Here is an 18,138-nt window from a genome sequence, read left to right as displayed (position 1 = left end):
TCACTGCTTTCCTCAGAGTTCTCTGGAAAGACTTTACGGGTTGTGAAGTAATATTCTGTACAACAGAGCTCCAGAGTAACTTTTTACACTGGTTGCACTAGTGCACTGAAGTTTTTCATTTAGGTGCACCGGAGCATAATTTAGATGCACCCAAAGTTTTTTTAATGCATGTTTTAATGCATCAACAATACATTTTCAAGGTCATCTTTTAGGGATATCCAGATCAAGTGTTTTTGACCAACTCAAGTCATTTAATTTTGAATATCTGCTGATAACAAGTCCAGAATTGTGTTGATTTGTATGTTGTCTCTGCAGGGACCCGCAGGACAAAACGGTGAACGTGGACCAAAAGGGATCCCAGGCTTTCCTGGACCTCAGGTCAGTGAATCACCTCAACATCTTCCTGCTTCGTCTATGCGTGTTAGTTTGGTTGAACTTTACGGTGTATTGTTAAAGAGAACGAGGACTCTGGATTTAGCTGTTTTAAACTGAAATGGCTTTTTTAAATGATCTTTCTAGTATGGACAATGACCAAAACCCCTTTCAATGTACATATGAACAGTGTAGACCAGACTGAAGACATGAATCAGTACTGGTACAGTGTTTGTCTGTATTAACCCTTTAAAACCCGAGGAAATTGTTTTGATTTCTTACAAAAACATTGGTGGAAGGCAAAAAAACTACTTAACAAAACATGGCCCAAAAATTTGCAAAAATTAGTTTAAAAAAAAAACAACTTTTATTTTTTTATATTTTTATGTAATTTACTGTAAAACTATAATTCTAAATATAGTTTTCTGACCATTTTTGACTTTTTTTGTATTGTTTTCTAATGCTACTCCCTTCTTTAAAATTTCTGGGAACTGTTGGGACATCAGTCATTGCCTTTTTTCCGACGTTTTTGAAAGACCTGAAACCAATTTGCTCAGTTTTTAAAAGGACATATAGCTTGTAAAATGTTTCTGAACGCTGCACAAGAAAAGTGTTGTGGATCCAGGTTTTAAAGATAGACTTTTTTTTTTTTTTTTACATGTTAGTGTTATTTACAAGTACAGAAGCAAATCAGACAGTAAAACGATAGTTTGCACCTTATGCAACCCATCAAGCAATTTTAAAAAGCAAGTGAACGAGCAAAAAACAGGACACGCAACAGAAGCAACAACAGCACCCCAAATAAATTAGTATTTAAATTAAGAAAGTAAATAAACTGGAGGATTAATCTTACAGATTGTAAATTTGCAAAATTTGCTGCAGCAAGTGGATAGATGTGCATGAGTCTAACTTTGTAAAAGTAAAGCGTTATAATTTGGTTGCTAAGAAGGTTGATCATATACAAACATATTAGATATAAGAAAAATATGAAGTGTTGGTTCTGGGCCGAACTGTCCATTTAAGTTCAGTATTTTGTTCATGCTGGAGAGTCTGGATCCAGTCCAGTTAATCCTGTTACAAAAGATTAAATTAATGTTGGACACTATAGATTAAATACCATAAGGACACTGTGTGGGGCTGTAACAGGTTACATGACGATGACATATCATGTGATCAGAGCTGTCAGAGAGTCCACTTAGATCCACTCAGATTTTAGGACAAATTGACATATTTGAGACCTGCAGCAGGACAGCAGGAGTCCACCAGTCCTGGACATACATAATACAATGTGGGCTCTAACAGGAAACAGAACAGAAATCAGAAATCGTGTTTGATCAGAAAACATGATTGAGAAACATTTACTGTAACAACAAACTGCGGTATTTACACAGATCATTAGGCGATCTGATGGAGAGAAAACACGTTTCCATAAACAGATTTTCAGGCCAACGTTCATGAGATTTTTTTTTTTCTTACCACAATTTTTTTTTTATTTGATCCTTATTTCACTTAAGATTTATTTTATTACTGCTGCAAAAAAAGTGAAGTCATTATGTTTAAATTGCAGTATGAGCTCATGTTGCATCTGTTTGTGATTACAGCTCTGTGTGACCTGACTGCACACAGCCAACATCACTATTTATGAGAGTGAGAATTACACAGTAAAATACACATTAAAGTAAAAACATGCGGTTCAGCTCTCAGCTCACACACTTTAATTTGATCGCACTCTGCTTCAGTGACAAAGTTGTCAACTGAGGTTTTGCCATTATTACCAAAATATGCATGTAAGTGATGTACATGTTTGTAGTCAGTTTAAAAAGCCTCGGCATGCTGACATAAACACAGTTCTGTTGATGTATCCTGATTTTTTAGTTTGTTTTTGATTTAGTGTTTTAACTTTATGTCAATTTAAAAAAAACAAAATACACATGCAAATATACATGAAGACCTTTCAGTCATGTTAAAAGGGAAAAGAAAGAAGGAAGGGAAGAAAGAAAATTAAATAAATAAAACTGAATAAATAATATAAAAAGGTAAAGAAAGAAATAAAAATTAAATAAAAGACATAAATAAACAGGTATATATATTTAGATATATATAGATATATATATATATGTGTATGCACTATCCATTTTGTCCAGTTGAAGGGATGATCATTCTCTCCATTACATAAATACTGTATATTACATCAGACCAACACTGGGTGTTTCTTTTTTCAGACATTTCTTGTTTAGGGATTTCTTACAGGCCAACAATAATATTCTTATCAGATATTGTTATTTTTTCCTTTATTTGAGTTTCCGGTCTAACTAGAAACATCAGCTCAGGACTGTAAGTAATCTTGGTTGAAAAGGATGTCATTAATCTCAGTCCAAAAAGAAAACCGCAGAGGGACACTTACAAAAGATGTGGAAGTGAGTGTCCTAATTTTAACATCAGATCAGAAACAGGTTTTGTTTCAGCGGCTTTGATAGAAACTCTGTGTGTGTGGGTGTGTGTGTGTGGGTGTGGGTGTGGGTGGTGGGTTGTGTGTGTGTGTGTGTGTGGGTGTGGGTGGGGGGGGGGTGCACACATACAGCCATGATGAACGCAGTACCCGACTGTTTTGTTTCCTGCAGGGTCGACCAGGAAAACCTGGAAACAAGGGATCAGCCGGACACCGTGGCCCTAACGGACAGAAGGTGTGTGATGTCATTTCCTGCCATCAACTTTTTTTTAATCACTTTTCTTGTGCTGTATTCAAGCATTTAAACTTTGGTTTCTTGGAAAAAAAAACATACAAGGAAAAAACAATGAGCAACTTGGCTAGAGATGTCACACAAATTGCAAGAGATAAGTAAAATGTGACAAGAAAATGACCTGACAAGAAAACTATATTATTGATTTTATTTAAAATTATGTTACAAAAAATATGTTTTATAATTTAATTGCTTTTTTTCAGATAATTTTCTTGTCTGTTTTTTCTTGCTTTTCTTCTTTTTGTGCTTATATTCAGGTAATTTCCATTAACATTTTAAACATCTTGCTAATTTTTGGGCCTTTTCTTGAGTTGCTCTTTGCTTTCATCCCATGTTTTTGAAAGAAATAAAGTCAATTTGCTCAGTTGTAAAAGGGTTTAATCAGTGTTTGAAAGTGCATTCACTTAAGTTGTTTTTGAAGGGCCAACCAGGAGAGCCGGGGGTTAAAGGCGCTCCGGGATCAGAGGGACCCAGAGGGATGCCGGTGAGGAGACTGTGTGTTTAAATACTGTGTGATGTAAACTTTGTTTGCATAGTTCAGTCAGCGTCTCTGACCGTCTGTCTGTGTCTCAGGGTGAGGACGGCAGAGACGGACACGGACCTCAGGGACCCAAAGGTGTCAAGGTACAGATGATCTTAACCACTTCAATATCTCGTAAAAGTTTCAACCTAAACTAAGAGCAAATTTTAACCAAATTTCCAGAAATTCATCAAAAAAATGAATGAATGCGTCAGAAACACACAAATTAAACTTAACGGACTTTTGCAAAAATCTTGAAGTTGGAGTAAAACTTGAGATGATATCGATCACCACTTTTGTTGTTGTTATAGTTGCAGTGTGGACTCCGCCATCAGCCTGAGCTGGATCGATTTTTAAAACTTCCTTTTTACAGTTATAGTTATCATTCTTGGTGTGGACGGCCCTTTACTCTTTGTCTGTGTACACGAAGAGGTTTGTCTGTGCTGTAGAGGGCATTACTATAAGACAAAATACATTTTAAAAATAAAAAGAAATGTTGCAAAGACGACTGCCACTGCTACTCTGAGACACGTCTGGACAATGTTGAACAGATTTATGATAAAAAGGCAATGCAACGATCAGCTTTTAAATGAGAAATGTGAAAATGGTCCGTCTGAAAAAACCTTTGTGTCAGCATATTTTTAGTTGTATGAATACATGTTTACCTCACTGATGCTCATTTTTGTTTTTGCTCTGTAATAATTAAATAAAAAGTTGTAAAAGCTGGTGGATGGAAATCCTCTTGATGTCGGAGAGTCAGATAATCACGTTTTTTTTTTTTTTCTCTTTTTTAGGGAGATCCTGGTTTCCCTGGTTATCCTGGTCTACCGGTGAGTTCATCTAATTTCTCAGAATTGAGATTTAAATCAAACCTGCAGCCGAATCGTGAAAATTAGGAAGCAGTCCAAACTGTCGAGACCTGAGCGAGCAGTTTTGTTGTATGTTCAGGGTGAGGACGGTCTGAGCGGAGCCAAAGGATATCCAGGACGGAAAGGGAACCAAGGTCGAGGGGTGAGCGACAACATGCCTGCATTTTTTATTTCTTTTTCTTAAATGATTTTGTTTGTGCTTCATCTGTGACTTTTTATTTCTGATGTGATCCATCCAGGGGGACTCGGGCAGGCCGGGAGGACCAGGCGGTCCCGGAGACCCGGGATATTCAGGACACAGGGTGAGAGGACGTCCAGAGTTCAGTTCAGTCATCAGCAAAAACATGGAACTCTTCCACCTTCACTCTCATAGACACCAAAGACATCAGCAAAGATTTGTTAGCTCAAAAGTCTCACATTCTGCTCATTTTCAGGTTAATATTTGTATTTTGAGTTTCTCCCAGAACATTTTCACATTCTTTAACCCTTTGAAACCACAGCAAATTTCTTTCAAAAGCACAGGGATAAAAGACAATCAGTAATTTAAAAAAACGCAAAGCAGGGAAAAAATTTTAAAAAATTGTCAAATGACTAGGAAAAATATCATGTATATAGTGTGCGTGTGTGTGTGTGTTTGTGTGAAATAATTGAGTTAAAATGAGACGTGTAAACTAAAAGTGCTTACTGTAAGTGTCACAGTGGTCAAATTATCTTACATTATGGCAAATTTGGAATTATTGATCGTACAGAGGGCAATGTTATTGTACAAATATGATAATTATCATACATCTGGCAACACTGAAGGCAATTGTTGTTGCACTTCATCCATCATTTCATCATCAACATATCCATCATTTTCCTCCTTTCAGGGCTCCAGAGGTCCTCCTGGAGAAAAAGCCATGTCTGTAAGTCACTGGTGGTAGTTACTCAACTCCTGCACTTAAGTACAAAATAAATATTTCTACTTCATGCTACTTTCTCCTTTCTTCCACTTTACCTGCCTACATTAAGGAGATATGAAATGTATTGATACGACATATTTTCTGTTTGCTCAGGATTGCCAGCTGGTCATCAACATCAGAGACAACTGTCGTAAGTGTTTCAGTTTCTTTGTGAACTAGATTTTTTTAAATAAGACATGAAAATGTGAGTCATATGAGACTGTAAATTGATAATTTAATTTTTTGGATAAAAAAAAAAGTTTTGTGTGTATTAGTCTTAAAACAGTTTATATTACTTACTTTTACTTTAACAATAGTGAATTGCAATTGATTTTTTTTTTGCAACATAGCTTACGTCAAAACAAACAATGCAAAAAGTACTAACATGTCATTGCTGAAAGAGCTCAAAACTAAATAACATTTTTTTTTCCTCCATGCAGCATGTTGCCACGGTACGTATAACTGCATTTAGTCACTCAGAACAGTGTGGTAAGTACAAGACAAAACTTCAGCTGAGAGATTTGTGGATGATTTTATGATTCCTAATTGTTTAATTGTCATCATTATAACTTTCTTCCTTTGAGTAGTTAAATCTTTGACCAATATCTTTTAAATATGTAAGAAAACGTCATTTTAAATACATTATTCAAAGATTTAAAGAAATGTGGTTAAACAATGTCTTTAAATTATGTTTTCTAATGACATGAAAGATCAGGAGCAGAATATGTATGAAGCTCCTTTAACACTAATCAAGTGTTTTTATATTCAGAAAACATCCAAGCACACTTTAGTTTTGTTTGTGGGTGTGACCCACCACGGGACATTTAAAATGCAGCTAGCAGCAGTTACTAGCATCTCGAAGAAAAGCAGCCAAAAATGCCCACAAATTGGAAAAACAATGATGTCCGGGAGATCCTTGCCCTCAGAGAAGAGGACGAGATCAGCCGCCATGTAGCAGGGACGCTAAATGATTGTTATTGAAACATTGTATCATGATAAAACCAGTGTCTGCAATTAAAATAACAATGACATAACAATGTCATTGTTATTTTAATTGCAGACACTGGTTTTATCATGATACAATGTTTTATCAATACTTTGGACAATGGTACTTGACGATATCACAAAGTCTGCCAGATGCGATTTTGATTCAATATGATTTAGGGGCCTGTCACCGATATGAGCTAATATTATTTGCTCATGTAACACAGTCGGTTACAGGAGAAGCTGCCACCCCTTTATTTTTTTGTTTTTGTCCAGAAAAGATAAAAACAACATATACATAATTAAAAAGAATTAAAACAGGTACATTATTTGAAAATGCTTTCTGGAAAAAAATGTTTTAACTCAAACCATGATCTTTTGATCTGACTTTTCCCAGCTTCTCCCACAATCTCAAAACGTGGATTAACAACAAAATCTTTTGACAAAAGTATGAAAATCAGCTCAATAATAACTGTCAAGGTCATAGACAAAACAGCTGTCTTTTGTAAGTCATGTTTCTCCCACATATACAGCATGCTAACGTTGATAGCATAAGCCTATTACATTTTACATTGCATAAATTAGCTTTGCGGCTAGCGAATTTTTCCTTTGCTCATAACTTTTTTTTTCATAACCAGTTTACATGTATTATTTGTTTTCTCTGACTCACCGCAGGTTTAAGTTGCTGCATCTCCTGACACAACAGCACGGATGAATTTCAGTCTGCTGCATGTTTTTTTCCAGTCTAACATTGTTGCAAAAGAGCAACTAATGTAGCGTTAGCAGGAATTTTGTAAAGTGAGATGCTGGCAGAGATGTCGTGTTTCCTGAGCACAGCTTGTGTTTACACATGACTTTTGCTCTGTCTGTTGACTTACAGACAAAATATTTGCACCATGATTTATTCCAGAATGAATAACGTTTCCTCATCATCTTTTCTTGGCTGCTCGCCATCATCTGCCTGAATGCTTTTCGATAGTGACACAAAATTTCAAAATATAGGTGCATCTGAAAGAGGATGATATGGATCAACACTTTGCATTGATGTTATGTGATCGTTTCTCCTTTAATCAATATATCGAAGCAGATCACGTATGTTATATGTCATACTAGAGACCTGTAATGGTTATTTGTTGTAATGTCTTTTTTTTCCTTGATGCCGGCATGCTGTCTAAAATCACACGTGGGAGCAGCATGATGCAGCTGTTCTCTGGTTCTGTGTAAAAATGCAAAGACAGCGTACAGGAAGGACTCTATAGTAACGGCTCTATAGTGTGATCTCTGTGTAAAAAGGGCTCATGTTTATTCACCACAAACGATTTGAAGGTTTTTGGGTGTTTCTTGGACCTTTAGGGGTTCATCTGTTGGCTTCTATTCACGTCTTTTAATTGAATGTAAATAAAACGGTTGAATTTCTTAAATTTATGAATTCTGAAGTTTAAACGCACCTTTCTGCTTTTAGAAATTTGTGACTTTATTCTCCATTTTTCTCAACACAAAATCCTCCAGGTCAGGAGTGCCCAGCTTACCCCACAGAGCTGGTGTTCGGTCTGGACATGTCGGAGGACGTGACCCCGGTGGCCTTCGAGAGGCAGCGCGTCGCCCTCCTCTCCCTGCTGGAGGACATCACCATCGCCGAGAGCAACTGTCCGACGGGAGCTCGCGTCGCTGTGGTGGGTTACAACGCCAATACCAAGTACCTGATCCGCTTCCAGGACTACCGCCGCAAGAGACAGCTGATCGAATCTGTGAAGAGCATCGCCCATGAGAGGACGACCAGCCGACGCAACCTCGGCGCCGCCATGCGCTTCGTCGGTCAGCACATCTTCAAACGCATCCGAGCTGGAGTAATGATGAGGAAGGTGGCCGTCTTCTTCTCCGGCGGGCTGTCACAGGACACTTCTGAGATTGTCACCGCCATGATGGACTACCGGGCCCTCAACATCGTCCCGGCGGTCGTCTCCCTGCGTAACGCTCCGGCTGTTGAAGAAGCGATGAGGGTAGGTTTGGTTAATCTGCAGAGTTCAGGAGCTGGGGTTCATTTTCGTTTACCCGGCGGCCTCAGAATCACGTCCAAACTAAACGTTGTCGCTTCGGTTTGTCAGAGTGTCAGGAATGATTGATCTCCCCAAACTTCAGACATCAAGACAGAGCATACTGTCATTGATCAGACCGCTGAGTACGTTTGTCCTCCAGGACGGACACTTTTCTAGATTAGAAGATCCAAGAAAGAGTCTCACTTTGTTATTTACTGTGTGTCAGAAGAACACATTTGGAAAAATAATTTTAGAAACATCAGCTTTGCCTAAAAAGTCAAACTCTCGCCAAATAAATAATTTTGTTGGAGTGCAGGTAAAAGAAATACTGAACTTTTAACCTCTGCTGCTTCGCTTCAGGTCGACGACACGAGAAACTTTGTGTTCACAGTGATGGGGAGGGACATGGCTGCTGACCTGGTGAAGGTCAAGAGCTGTGCGATCTGTTACGGTGAGCACTGAGCCTCATGGATTAACATTTGATACACATTATCAGTAATATTATCAAAAAAGTACAATAAGAAATATTTAACTCAAAGACAGATAAATAACAGAGACATTTTATGACCTAACAAGTGATTCTTTCTTCCTCAGACCCCTGCAGGCCTTCAGAGTTGTGCGCCTTCATCCAGGAGCCGGTGCCGCCTCAGGACGTGGATGTGGACCTGGTGATGGTGATGGACAGCTCCAGGGAGATGCAGGCCGATGAGTACGCCGGCGCTCAGCAGCTGCTGGGCTCCGTGGTGGAGCAGCTGGCCGTGAGCTCGCAGCCCCGCAGGGCCGGTACCCAGGCCCGGGTGGCTGTAGTCCAGCAGAGCGGCACCCGCGCTCCAAGGTTGGAGTTCGGACTGGGCACCTACCAGAACAGCAACCTGATGAGGAGGCACCTGATCCAGAACATGACGCAGCAGGGCGGCTCCTCGGCGCTGGGACAGACGCTGGAGTTCACCCTGAAGGAGGTGCTCCTGAAGGCCAGCCAGCCCCGGAGGAAAAGGGCGGTGCTGACCGTGGTGGGCACCAAGACGGCCTACGAGGACCGAGCCAAGCTGAGCTACATCTCCCAGAGGGCCAAGTGTGAGGGCGTGGCGTTGTTCGTGGTGGCGGTCGGCGATCGTTACGACCGGGCTCAGGTGGACGAGCTGGCCAGTCAGCCTGTCGTGCAGCACCTGATCCACATGAGCAGACTGAAGGCTGACGAGCAGGGCTACGCTCAGCGCTTCTTCAGGGTCTTCCTCACCGCCCTCAACAGTAAGATCCCGCCGACCGTTTCTCTCCAGATCTCAACTTTCAGTACGTTTCTTCTTCTTCTTGTTTCTTTACAACAAACATGAATGTTTGTGCTTCTTTCAGTGGGAAAGAACAAGTATCCTCCTCCGTCTCTACAGCAGAGCTGCAGGCGGCTGGAAGAGCCAACTGAAAGACAAACATTCAACATTCAAAGCAGGTAACACACACTGTGTGAGGATTCACACACAAGCTCAGAGGGAGCAGATCAAACCTTAAAATGCACCTTTCACCACAAACATAACGCAGTATCTGAGGGCTCAAATGAATAATACAGAGGGGACATTTTCTGAAGTCTGAGGTCATTTCTTTTCATTATAATTTATTACGGCTTTTGCATTCCAGTAACAGAACAAACTCTTAAATTTAAAACAGATAAAAATGCAAAGTATATAGAAGTGTATAAAACAGTCACACGGGGAAACTAAAAGAAGACCACTATAAAATGTAACGACATTTTTATGTCAAAACATAACTTTCAGAAGAGGTTTTCTTGTAAAGGTGAGTTTTGAGGAGACGTTTAAAAGCTTTAGTGGAGTCTGCTGATCTCACGCTGAGGGGAACGCTGTTCCTAAGGCGAAAACACGCGTTCGCCCTTTAGTTTCCCGTCTCATCCGTCAGATTCTGAATTATCCACGTTCATCTGTAAACTGCTCTCATGGAAGAGATCGTCTGTGTGTGGCGTCCATGTTTTCAGAGACGTGGATGTAAAATACGAGGTCATCGGTTCAAATATTTAAATCAAAAGTGCAAAGAAAGTTTCATCATGAGCAGAACTTGTACTTTGTAAAATCTCAAGGAGCTATTTTTATAAAGTCCTTTTTTTGTTTAGATTTTCACCTGACCAAAGTTTTGTGTTGGAGTTTGCTATATTCCAATTTCCAATTTCTTTTCCACTTTTTTATTCCGCTCATGCAATTCATGCCATGATTTTAAAGGTGCGGGGAGAAAAAATCTTATAAATTCAGTATATTTACACAAAGATTTTCATTATTATTGTAAATAAATGAATCCGTCCAAAAGTCAGTTATCTGTCTCATTATCGGTCGACCCCCAAATTCAAATTACTCGAATCACCAAAACTCTTTGTGATAATTTTGGAGAAAAGTTGGCATGAGTCAGTGAAATGTGTCTGCTGTGTGTCCAGTCAGGGCTTAGCGGAGGTGGAGGAGGAGCTTCGGGAGCAGAGAGGAGGAAAGACCACACACCTGGACGTCGCCACCGCTTTGACCAGTGAAGACGGCCAGAGTTCCCATTCTGGAGCTAAAGTCATCGGTAGACCACACACACACACACACACACACACACACACACACACACACACACACACACACACACACACACACACTTTAAATATGTTTTCGGGTTTGTTTGTGTTTGTGTCTTGGGAGGGGTGTAGACTCAGTTATAAGAAGCGTTTAATGTGAGATTGCGCAGCGTGTTTTTCTGTGTTGTTGATGTGTTTCTGTGTATTTGATCTGTGTGTAATGTTATTGTTATGTTTATGTTGCTTTATAAATAAAATGTATTATTATTGTTATTATAGATTCCAAAAAGAATATATCATCTGTCCTGATGGAGTAAATATACATTTACAGTGTTGGATTTAATAAAAACAAAAAAACAGCAGTTGTTGGTTAAATACCTGACGCTCGTGTCCTGTGTCGTCTCACAGAAACAGCCGTCCTGCGGGAGGTCACCGCCGTCTCTAGAGGTAAAAAAACCAAACTGCTCCGATCGTTTCTGCCCACCTGTTTTTGATTTTGATGAAGCGAGGAGGAACACTCAGCATGAAGTGATCTCTTCTTCGTCTTCAAAACAAAGACGCGTTCCTCTTTTGTAAGCTGAAAGGTTCACAGTGATCAGCATCCAGAAATTATTTTGTGCCAGAACAAACCCACGCGATGTTTGAATGGCTTTTGCACACTCGTATGCAGAGGGCTGCGTCAGTGCACAGTGACACAACAAACTACAACTCGAGAAAAACTTCTGTCTTTTTTTTTTGACATCTTAACGCCGCTCGACTGTCATCACAGACTCATTTTCTGTTGCCTCCCTGCAGTTCAATACAGACGACTGAGTTAGCGAGTAATAATGGCATGGTATTCATTACCAAGGTGTTTTTTTTTTCACAAAAACATAAGATTATGTTTATTCACACAAAAATAGTGTATTACACTATATATTATATATACTTTTGATGGTCCTGGAGATATAAAAAAGGATTTTGAGCTTTCTATCCAGCTTTTATTGTGACTTAATTGATAAGTTTCCAGGTACTTAAATTCCTCAACTATTAAAGCGATGCATCGTTCTGTTTGTATCAGATGATCTTTGAGTTTGTGTTAATTGTTGTGTGTTTTATTAGTGTTGTCATGTGTTTATTCATACATTTAAAACAATGCAGACCTGAGGAAGAGTAGCTGCTGTTTAACACAGAAGATGACAGAGATCTGAATAAACAAACCTTTACCAGTAATTATCCTGCAGACACCACAGATTTTATTTTAATAATCCATGTATATATTTTATATATTTAAAGATGTATAAAACCAAACACGTGGTATATTCCCTTAATTCAAAGGACTTTATCACCAGAAATAAATCTGCAAAGTTTTAATAAAGCGATAGAAATGAGCTGCTCAGTGTAACACGTGCATGTCTCTCTCAGGTGTTCCTCCAGACGTCTGTCACCTCCGCATGGACAGCGGCGGCTGCCAGAACTTCACCGAGAAGTGGTTCTTCGACAGCAAGAAAGGTAGATGCACTCGCTTCTGGTACGGCGGCTGCGACGGCAACGGAAATCGCTTCGACACTCAGTTGGATTGTGTGAGAGTCTGCCAGACGAGGAGTCGTTTAAGAAGAGGAGGACGGAGAGGTGTCGCAGGGCATCAGCGGCGCGGCTGAACAAAAATGCCGCTTTACACTAAATCAGGAAAAATCTTCCAAAAATAGATGCATCTTCAAGGAAAAAACACAAGGCGACCTCACAGAGTGCTGAAATCATTTCCTCACAGCTCGGTCTGTCCTGGGAAGTTTAAACTGCAAACCACAACACACAAGGGAAACTTAACACTCCTCCAAAATCACAGCAAATCAAACATGTGTTCCTCCCCTGATGAGTTGCCTTGACTTTGTTTCCTTGAACATGCATGTTTTTTTTTAAATAGCATCTTATTTTAAGAATTCACCACAGATTTTTTTAAACATTTTTTCAGCGGGTGTTTTGCGCTCGACAACTGTCTGCTGGACGTTGATCTTACATTTTGCTGTACCTGACTGTTGCTCTGAGCGCTGGGCAGCTTCTTTCAGGATATTTTGTTTGTTTGTTTTTAATGACATCAGGTGCTATTCCTGAAAGAAGAAAAATTGTTGCAGGTCAAAACCCAGAGCACATACCACTGAAATACAAATCATCTATTTCATCTGGATTTAGTATCACTTATGCAGCTATCATTTTACATTTTGTACTAGTTTCTGATTAAAAGTTACATTTAAGATAACACCAAAACTCAAGCATTGTCGATCAATATACAGATTGTTTATGTATCTCTAAACACTGAACACCTTTGAGCCTGGGGGTCCCGATCCCCACCAGGGGTCACCAAAGCCTCACAGGGGGTTGCAAGGCCCTCATGATTTAAGGGGTTAAAGATTTTTATTTTCATATATACAGTAGGTCCATATCTGAGTATTTAGTTCCTGTATTCAGATAATCACAGAGACTTCACTCTGTTAACCCTTTGAACCGCGAATGACATCAGTTTTCTTATGCTGTTTCATCGTCTTTGACACACATTTAAACCTTTGAAACCTGAGCAAATTGATTTGACTTCTTTTGAAAACATGTGCAACAAATTTCAAGAAATTAGGAGAGTGAAAAGAAAAGAAGAAAATTACCTGAAAAAAGAGTAACAATTGTAAACACGTAATTATAATAATTATAAATATAGTTCTCTGGACATTTATAAATTGTTTTCCAAATCAGCTTTTCTTGGCAAGTTGCTGATTGCCTTTTTTCAATGTTTTCTAAAAAATCCAACCAGTTTTTTTTGGTCTTCAAAGGTTGAATTGCTTGTCAAAGGCGTCTGAACATAGATAATTGATAATCCAAGTTGCGAAGGGTTAACCAGAGTAATCTCGTTTGCAGCAGACTCGTGCAGTAACGTCTCATAGCCACAAGGTAGAGCCAAATGATTTAATTAGCCGTTTCCTCACAGTGACTTCAGACTGACTTCTGTGTACTTCAGTACTCTTGTCTACCAATATCCAGCGGTAAAATCTAACTTAATCTTTACTCAAGTACTGCACTTAATTTTGAGGTACTTGTACTTAACTTGAGTATTTCCATGTTATTCTATATTCTATACTTCTTACTCGGCTGCATTTGTCTGAAAACTAAAGTAGTTTAAGCCTCAGCTAGAGTTGGCTTTATTTCTTTCAAAAACATGAAGAAATGAAAATTGGTAAATGATTTAGTAGTTCTCTGTAAAACGAATGGAATCCACCAGATCCGCGTGCGGTCCGGATCCGCGTGCGGTCCGCTCCATCACGGCAGACGGAGGTTTGCAGATCAGATACGCCTCCTATTTTTGCCAGATGCCGGATCGCTCAACATAAATTGAGCTGAATTTAGCACAGAGCAGACAGGAAATCAGACAGCGATACAACATTAAAACATCTGGTGAATTTTCAGAATAAAACACTCTGTGTTTACGTATGGTCGTATTTCCCTTAACTACATCAACAAAACGTCAAAATGAGCGGATCCAGGCCTGGAGTCAACAGGTCAGAGGTTTTCTGAGGTCACTACTGGCAACACGACAAAGAGAAGCTAATTATTGAGGTGGAAAACCACAAAATTATTATTATGACAGCACACATCCTTTCATAAGGACCGCCATTGTAAGAAAATGGCGTGGAGCAACTTACTGGGAGTTATGGGAGTGATTTGACTTCACTATAATACATCCATGGAGTTATTGCTTTTTCTTCTGTACTGATATACTGCACGTGATTTTGTAATTACCGTGAGAACTCCTCGGTTTCGCCACTCCAGCTGATCCGGCAGTGCTGCACCGTGCCGGACACAAAATGCAACCGGTGAGGATTGACGGTCGAGGGAGCACGGAGCAAAACTGCAGCGGAGCCGTAAGCACATGCAAGCGATGGAAATCCGGCTTCAGGTCTTCCTTTGACGTCCCAACTTCATCAGAAGATTTCTCATGAAAGTCTTGATTTTACTGAGCAATCAGCAGATCCTGAACTCCGGCAGTGGAGACTGTGTGGACGGTGACCGCAGGGCAGCTGCGCCTCTTCCCCTGGGTGTAAACATCGAAGAGAGCAAAAAACCGGTCACCGTTGTGACTTGACACTTCCAGCCCAGTCGAGACAAAGGTGTTCACGGTGTTGGCCTGGCCCGCAGTACGGAGGAATATGCTGGTTTTGGTGATTTTAAACTCAGCTTTCTTGTCAGATGTTCTGTGCAGAAGGTGGCTGAACTACCTGAGTCCAAGAAAACAAGACGTTTCCACTCTTTGCTTTGATTTTTATTACTGAGAGGACAGAGGCTGAGAAACAGGGGCACTGCTTGGTGACTGCCTTTCGGGTGTTTTCGGTTTTCGTGGGATGGGGAGTATTGTGGGATGCTTTAGGGTGCACACACTGCATGTGATGTGATTTTTACAATCCTTGCTGACGTGCCCAGGTCTTAAAATGCCAAAGCAAACCCCATTCTCCCTGAAGAGATCAGGTCTTTGGCGGTGTGCACGTCGCTCTCGAGCACGACCACCTCTACATGCACAACAAGGAACAGACCTGCCTGACAGATCTTTTCTCTTCAGAGGTGCTGACCGCAGCTACGGTGGAAAGACTTCTGTCTTTGTTGAGAGGTGTTGGCGTGACCTTTCACTTGACAGAGTTGCGAGGTTGTGTTTCCTGTATGTTTCCAAAAAGAAGGTCGGAGAGAATCTTAACCTGTCGCTCGATGAAGTTGACCAAGTCAGGAAACATGACTGTAGCCCCTGCGCCCGAGGTTGGAAGACACATTTATTTCTGCAAACTTTCCGTTATATTACAGCATCCTCTGAGAAACAATGAAAATGCACGCAGAGTGCCAAAATCCTCTGACTTGACTGAAGGCCAGACCAGGGTCTTTTACATGTACACGGTTGCAATTCTCATTTCATTTCCAAAATGTTCATTTAACAAATTTTCAGCTCCTTCATAGCCAGGCCCATCTGGCACATGACAGCAGCTCCTGACACCGTCTCTTGGCTGCCCTCTGGTGTACTGTCCCAGGTAGTTCAGATCCTTTCTTAAAAAGCTCTGATAAAAGGTCCACACAGTCGAGGGTCCCCCTCAAACACAGCAGTCGAGCAGTAACTTCAGTTTGGAGTTAAATGATGTTTTCAATGGTCTGTCTTGTCTTTCCATTTGAGATATGAGTTGTAGGAATATTATGGCTCCTGTGGTCTTTTTGAGTGTTACTGGACACCATAGTGTCTTTCTGTCTTTTGTGGGATGTGCATGTGTTTCCTTGACGGGAAATCATGCGGGAGCTGGTGAAGTGGACGTTGTTCCTGGGTTTGTGCACGCTTGCTCTCTTTAGGAAGTGCACCTAGCGATGTTTAATGAAGCTGTTGTGACAGATCTGGTTGAGTTTGTATGACGTGCCTGTAATTTCATTTCTCCGCTGTCGTATGAATTCATGCCCTCAGATGCTTCTGGACGCTTCTGGGGCTTCCCACCCGACTGATCCAGCACAGACAGCTTAGCATCAGCGGCTGCTAGTTCAGTTTCTGATTTCAGCTCCTTTTTCCTCCTGAGTTTTTCCTGCATGTCTGAACAATGAAGTATCTTTGGGTGATGTTCCCCTTTATTGCAGAATGATGATTGGTGGTTTTGTGATGTGATGATAAAGTGAAGCGATCCAGTTTACCTTTGCTGTCTTATTGCTGTGATTATGTTAAGAACCATATGTGCCCACGCCTGTGTTTAAAAATACATGTATCTATCACCCACGATGACCCAATGTGACATCATAAACTGTAGGACCTGTCATAGACTACAGGATATTACTACCATCTAGAGGTCAAAATAATGTAGTCTTCACACATCAAACTAATCTGTATAATAATACAAAATAAATATGCGAAATGGCTCCCACACACATCTTGTGATTGTCAATCCTCCTCTTTATCCCTGTATCTCCTGAAAATCGTGTTTTCATAAAATGAGAAGGTTTAAGAATATACTGCACAACAAATTACACTCTCAAAGGGGTTATTCTGCCACGCAATTTTACTTTCAATATGCAGGAAAACACTAAATCTGTCAAAAAAAAGAAAAAAGAAAACTAACACATAATACACATAATATAGAAAAAAGTCACATAAAATGACCTTGGAGATTAATAGTTGTAAGTATATAATTGTGTAATTATAAATATAGTTTTCTGGACATTTTTAGCTTTTAAAAATAATTTTCTAAATCCCATCTAAAATATTTTATTATTATTTACAGAAAAACTGTCAAACCTCCTCTTCATCCCTGTAAAATTCTGTGTTCATTTAAAATGTCTTAAATTGTGTAAATAATCTGCGATCCCGGGAGGAAAGCTCTAACTTCAGTTGATTCAGTGAGGTACACGTTTCCGGCCTGCACCAAAGAGAACTGCTGGTACAAACTGTTTTTGAAGCAGCAGTAATGTTTGCTCTGGATGAATGTTGATTTCAGAGGATCATAATGAAACAAACACAAAAGACGTCAAAAAATATCCCGCCTTCACTGCGGGAAAGCATCCTGGTGTTTTTAATGGAAGCAGGCTTGTTGAAAGAGCACTGCAGACGTTTTAACTGTGCTTTCTTTAACCGCTGATTTATGGAAATGGGTCGTAATGAATCAAAATAACATGTTGAGAAATATTCTTTGTGTGCAGCTTCACTAGTGAGAAAAACAACATCTAAGCATTGCTTTTTTTGATGGACCGTGAGCCGTTGAAAGGGTGCTACAGGCGTTTGACTGATGATTTTTGTACTGGATGTCTGCCGATTTTTAGAGAGGATCATAACGAATCAAAAACACGCTGAGAAACATTATCCTGTGTTTGTAGCTTCACTGGTGAGAAAGACGCTGTTAAAACGACAGTGTTTTGAATGGAGTTTGGCGCAGTGATCGAATTGTAAGCTAGCGACCCGGAACCATATCCGGCTAGCTACATTAGCTATTGTGGCTAGCGTACGCTACAGGCTACTTTTAATAAAAACTGCATAAATCACAAATCACCTGTGGTGGTGTGTTTTATGTTACAGTGTAATTCAAAATGTGTTTAAAATGTTCGCAAATTAGCTCGTTGACACCTGTTGGTGAACTACTGCACTGTTAACGAAC

General features: G+C 40.0%; 1 protein-coding gene across 1 annotated transcript in view; it reads left to right on the top strand.

Annotated features, from left to right (window-relative positions):
- Positions 1–13,250, top strand: part of LOC121945558 (collagen alpha-6(VI) chain-like) — a 41,799-nt gene extending 28,549 nt beyond the window's left edge. Inside the window, exons 23-39 of the mRNA XM_042489795.1 lie at positions 316–378; positions 2,994–3,056; positions 3,535–3,597; positions 3,687–3,737; positions 4,428–4,463; positions 4,582–4,644; positions 4,742–4,804; positions 5,372–5,407; positions 5,558–5,594; positions 5,884–5,895; positions 7,937–8,427; positions 8,824–8,914; positions 9,058–9,711; positions 9,814–9,907; positions 10,895–11,022; positions 11,423–11,461; positions 12,419–13,250. Of these exons, the coding sequence (XP_042345729.1) occupies positions 316–378; positions 2,994–3,056; positions 3,535–3,597; positions 3,687–3,737; positions 4,428–4,463; positions 4,582–4,644; positions 4,742–4,804; positions 5,372–5,407; positions 5,558–5,594; positions 5,884–5,895; positions 7,937–8,427; positions 8,824–8,914; positions 9,058–9,711; positions 9,814–9,907; positions 10,895–11,022; positions 11,423–11,461; positions 12,419–12,654 (2,220 nt within the window). The 3' untranslated portion in view covers positions 12,655–13,250. The remainder of the gene's footprint in view (positions 1–315; positions 379–2,993; positions 3,057–3,534; positions 3,598–3,686; positions 3,738–4,427; positions 4,464–4,581; positions 4,645–4,741; positions 4,805–5,371; positions 5,408–5,557; positions 5,595–5,883; positions 5,896–7,936; positions 8,428–8,823; positions 8,915–9,057; positions 9,712–9,813; positions 9,908–10,894; positions 11,023–11,422; positions 11,462–12,418) is intronic.
- The last annotated feature ends 4,888 nt before the right edge of the window (positions 13,251–18,138 follow it).

This window comes from Plectropomus leopardus, chromosome 7 (assembly GCF_008729295.1).
Source record: "Plectropomus leopardus isolate mb chromosome 7, YSFRI_Pleo_2.0, whole genome shotgun sequence".
Taxonomy (NCBI): Eukaryota; Metazoa; Chordata; class Actinopteri; order Perciformes; family Serranidae; genus Plectropomus; species Plectropomus leopardus.
Note: the sequence above shows the minus strand (reverse complement) of the source record. Positions and strands in the feature narration are given on the sequence as shown.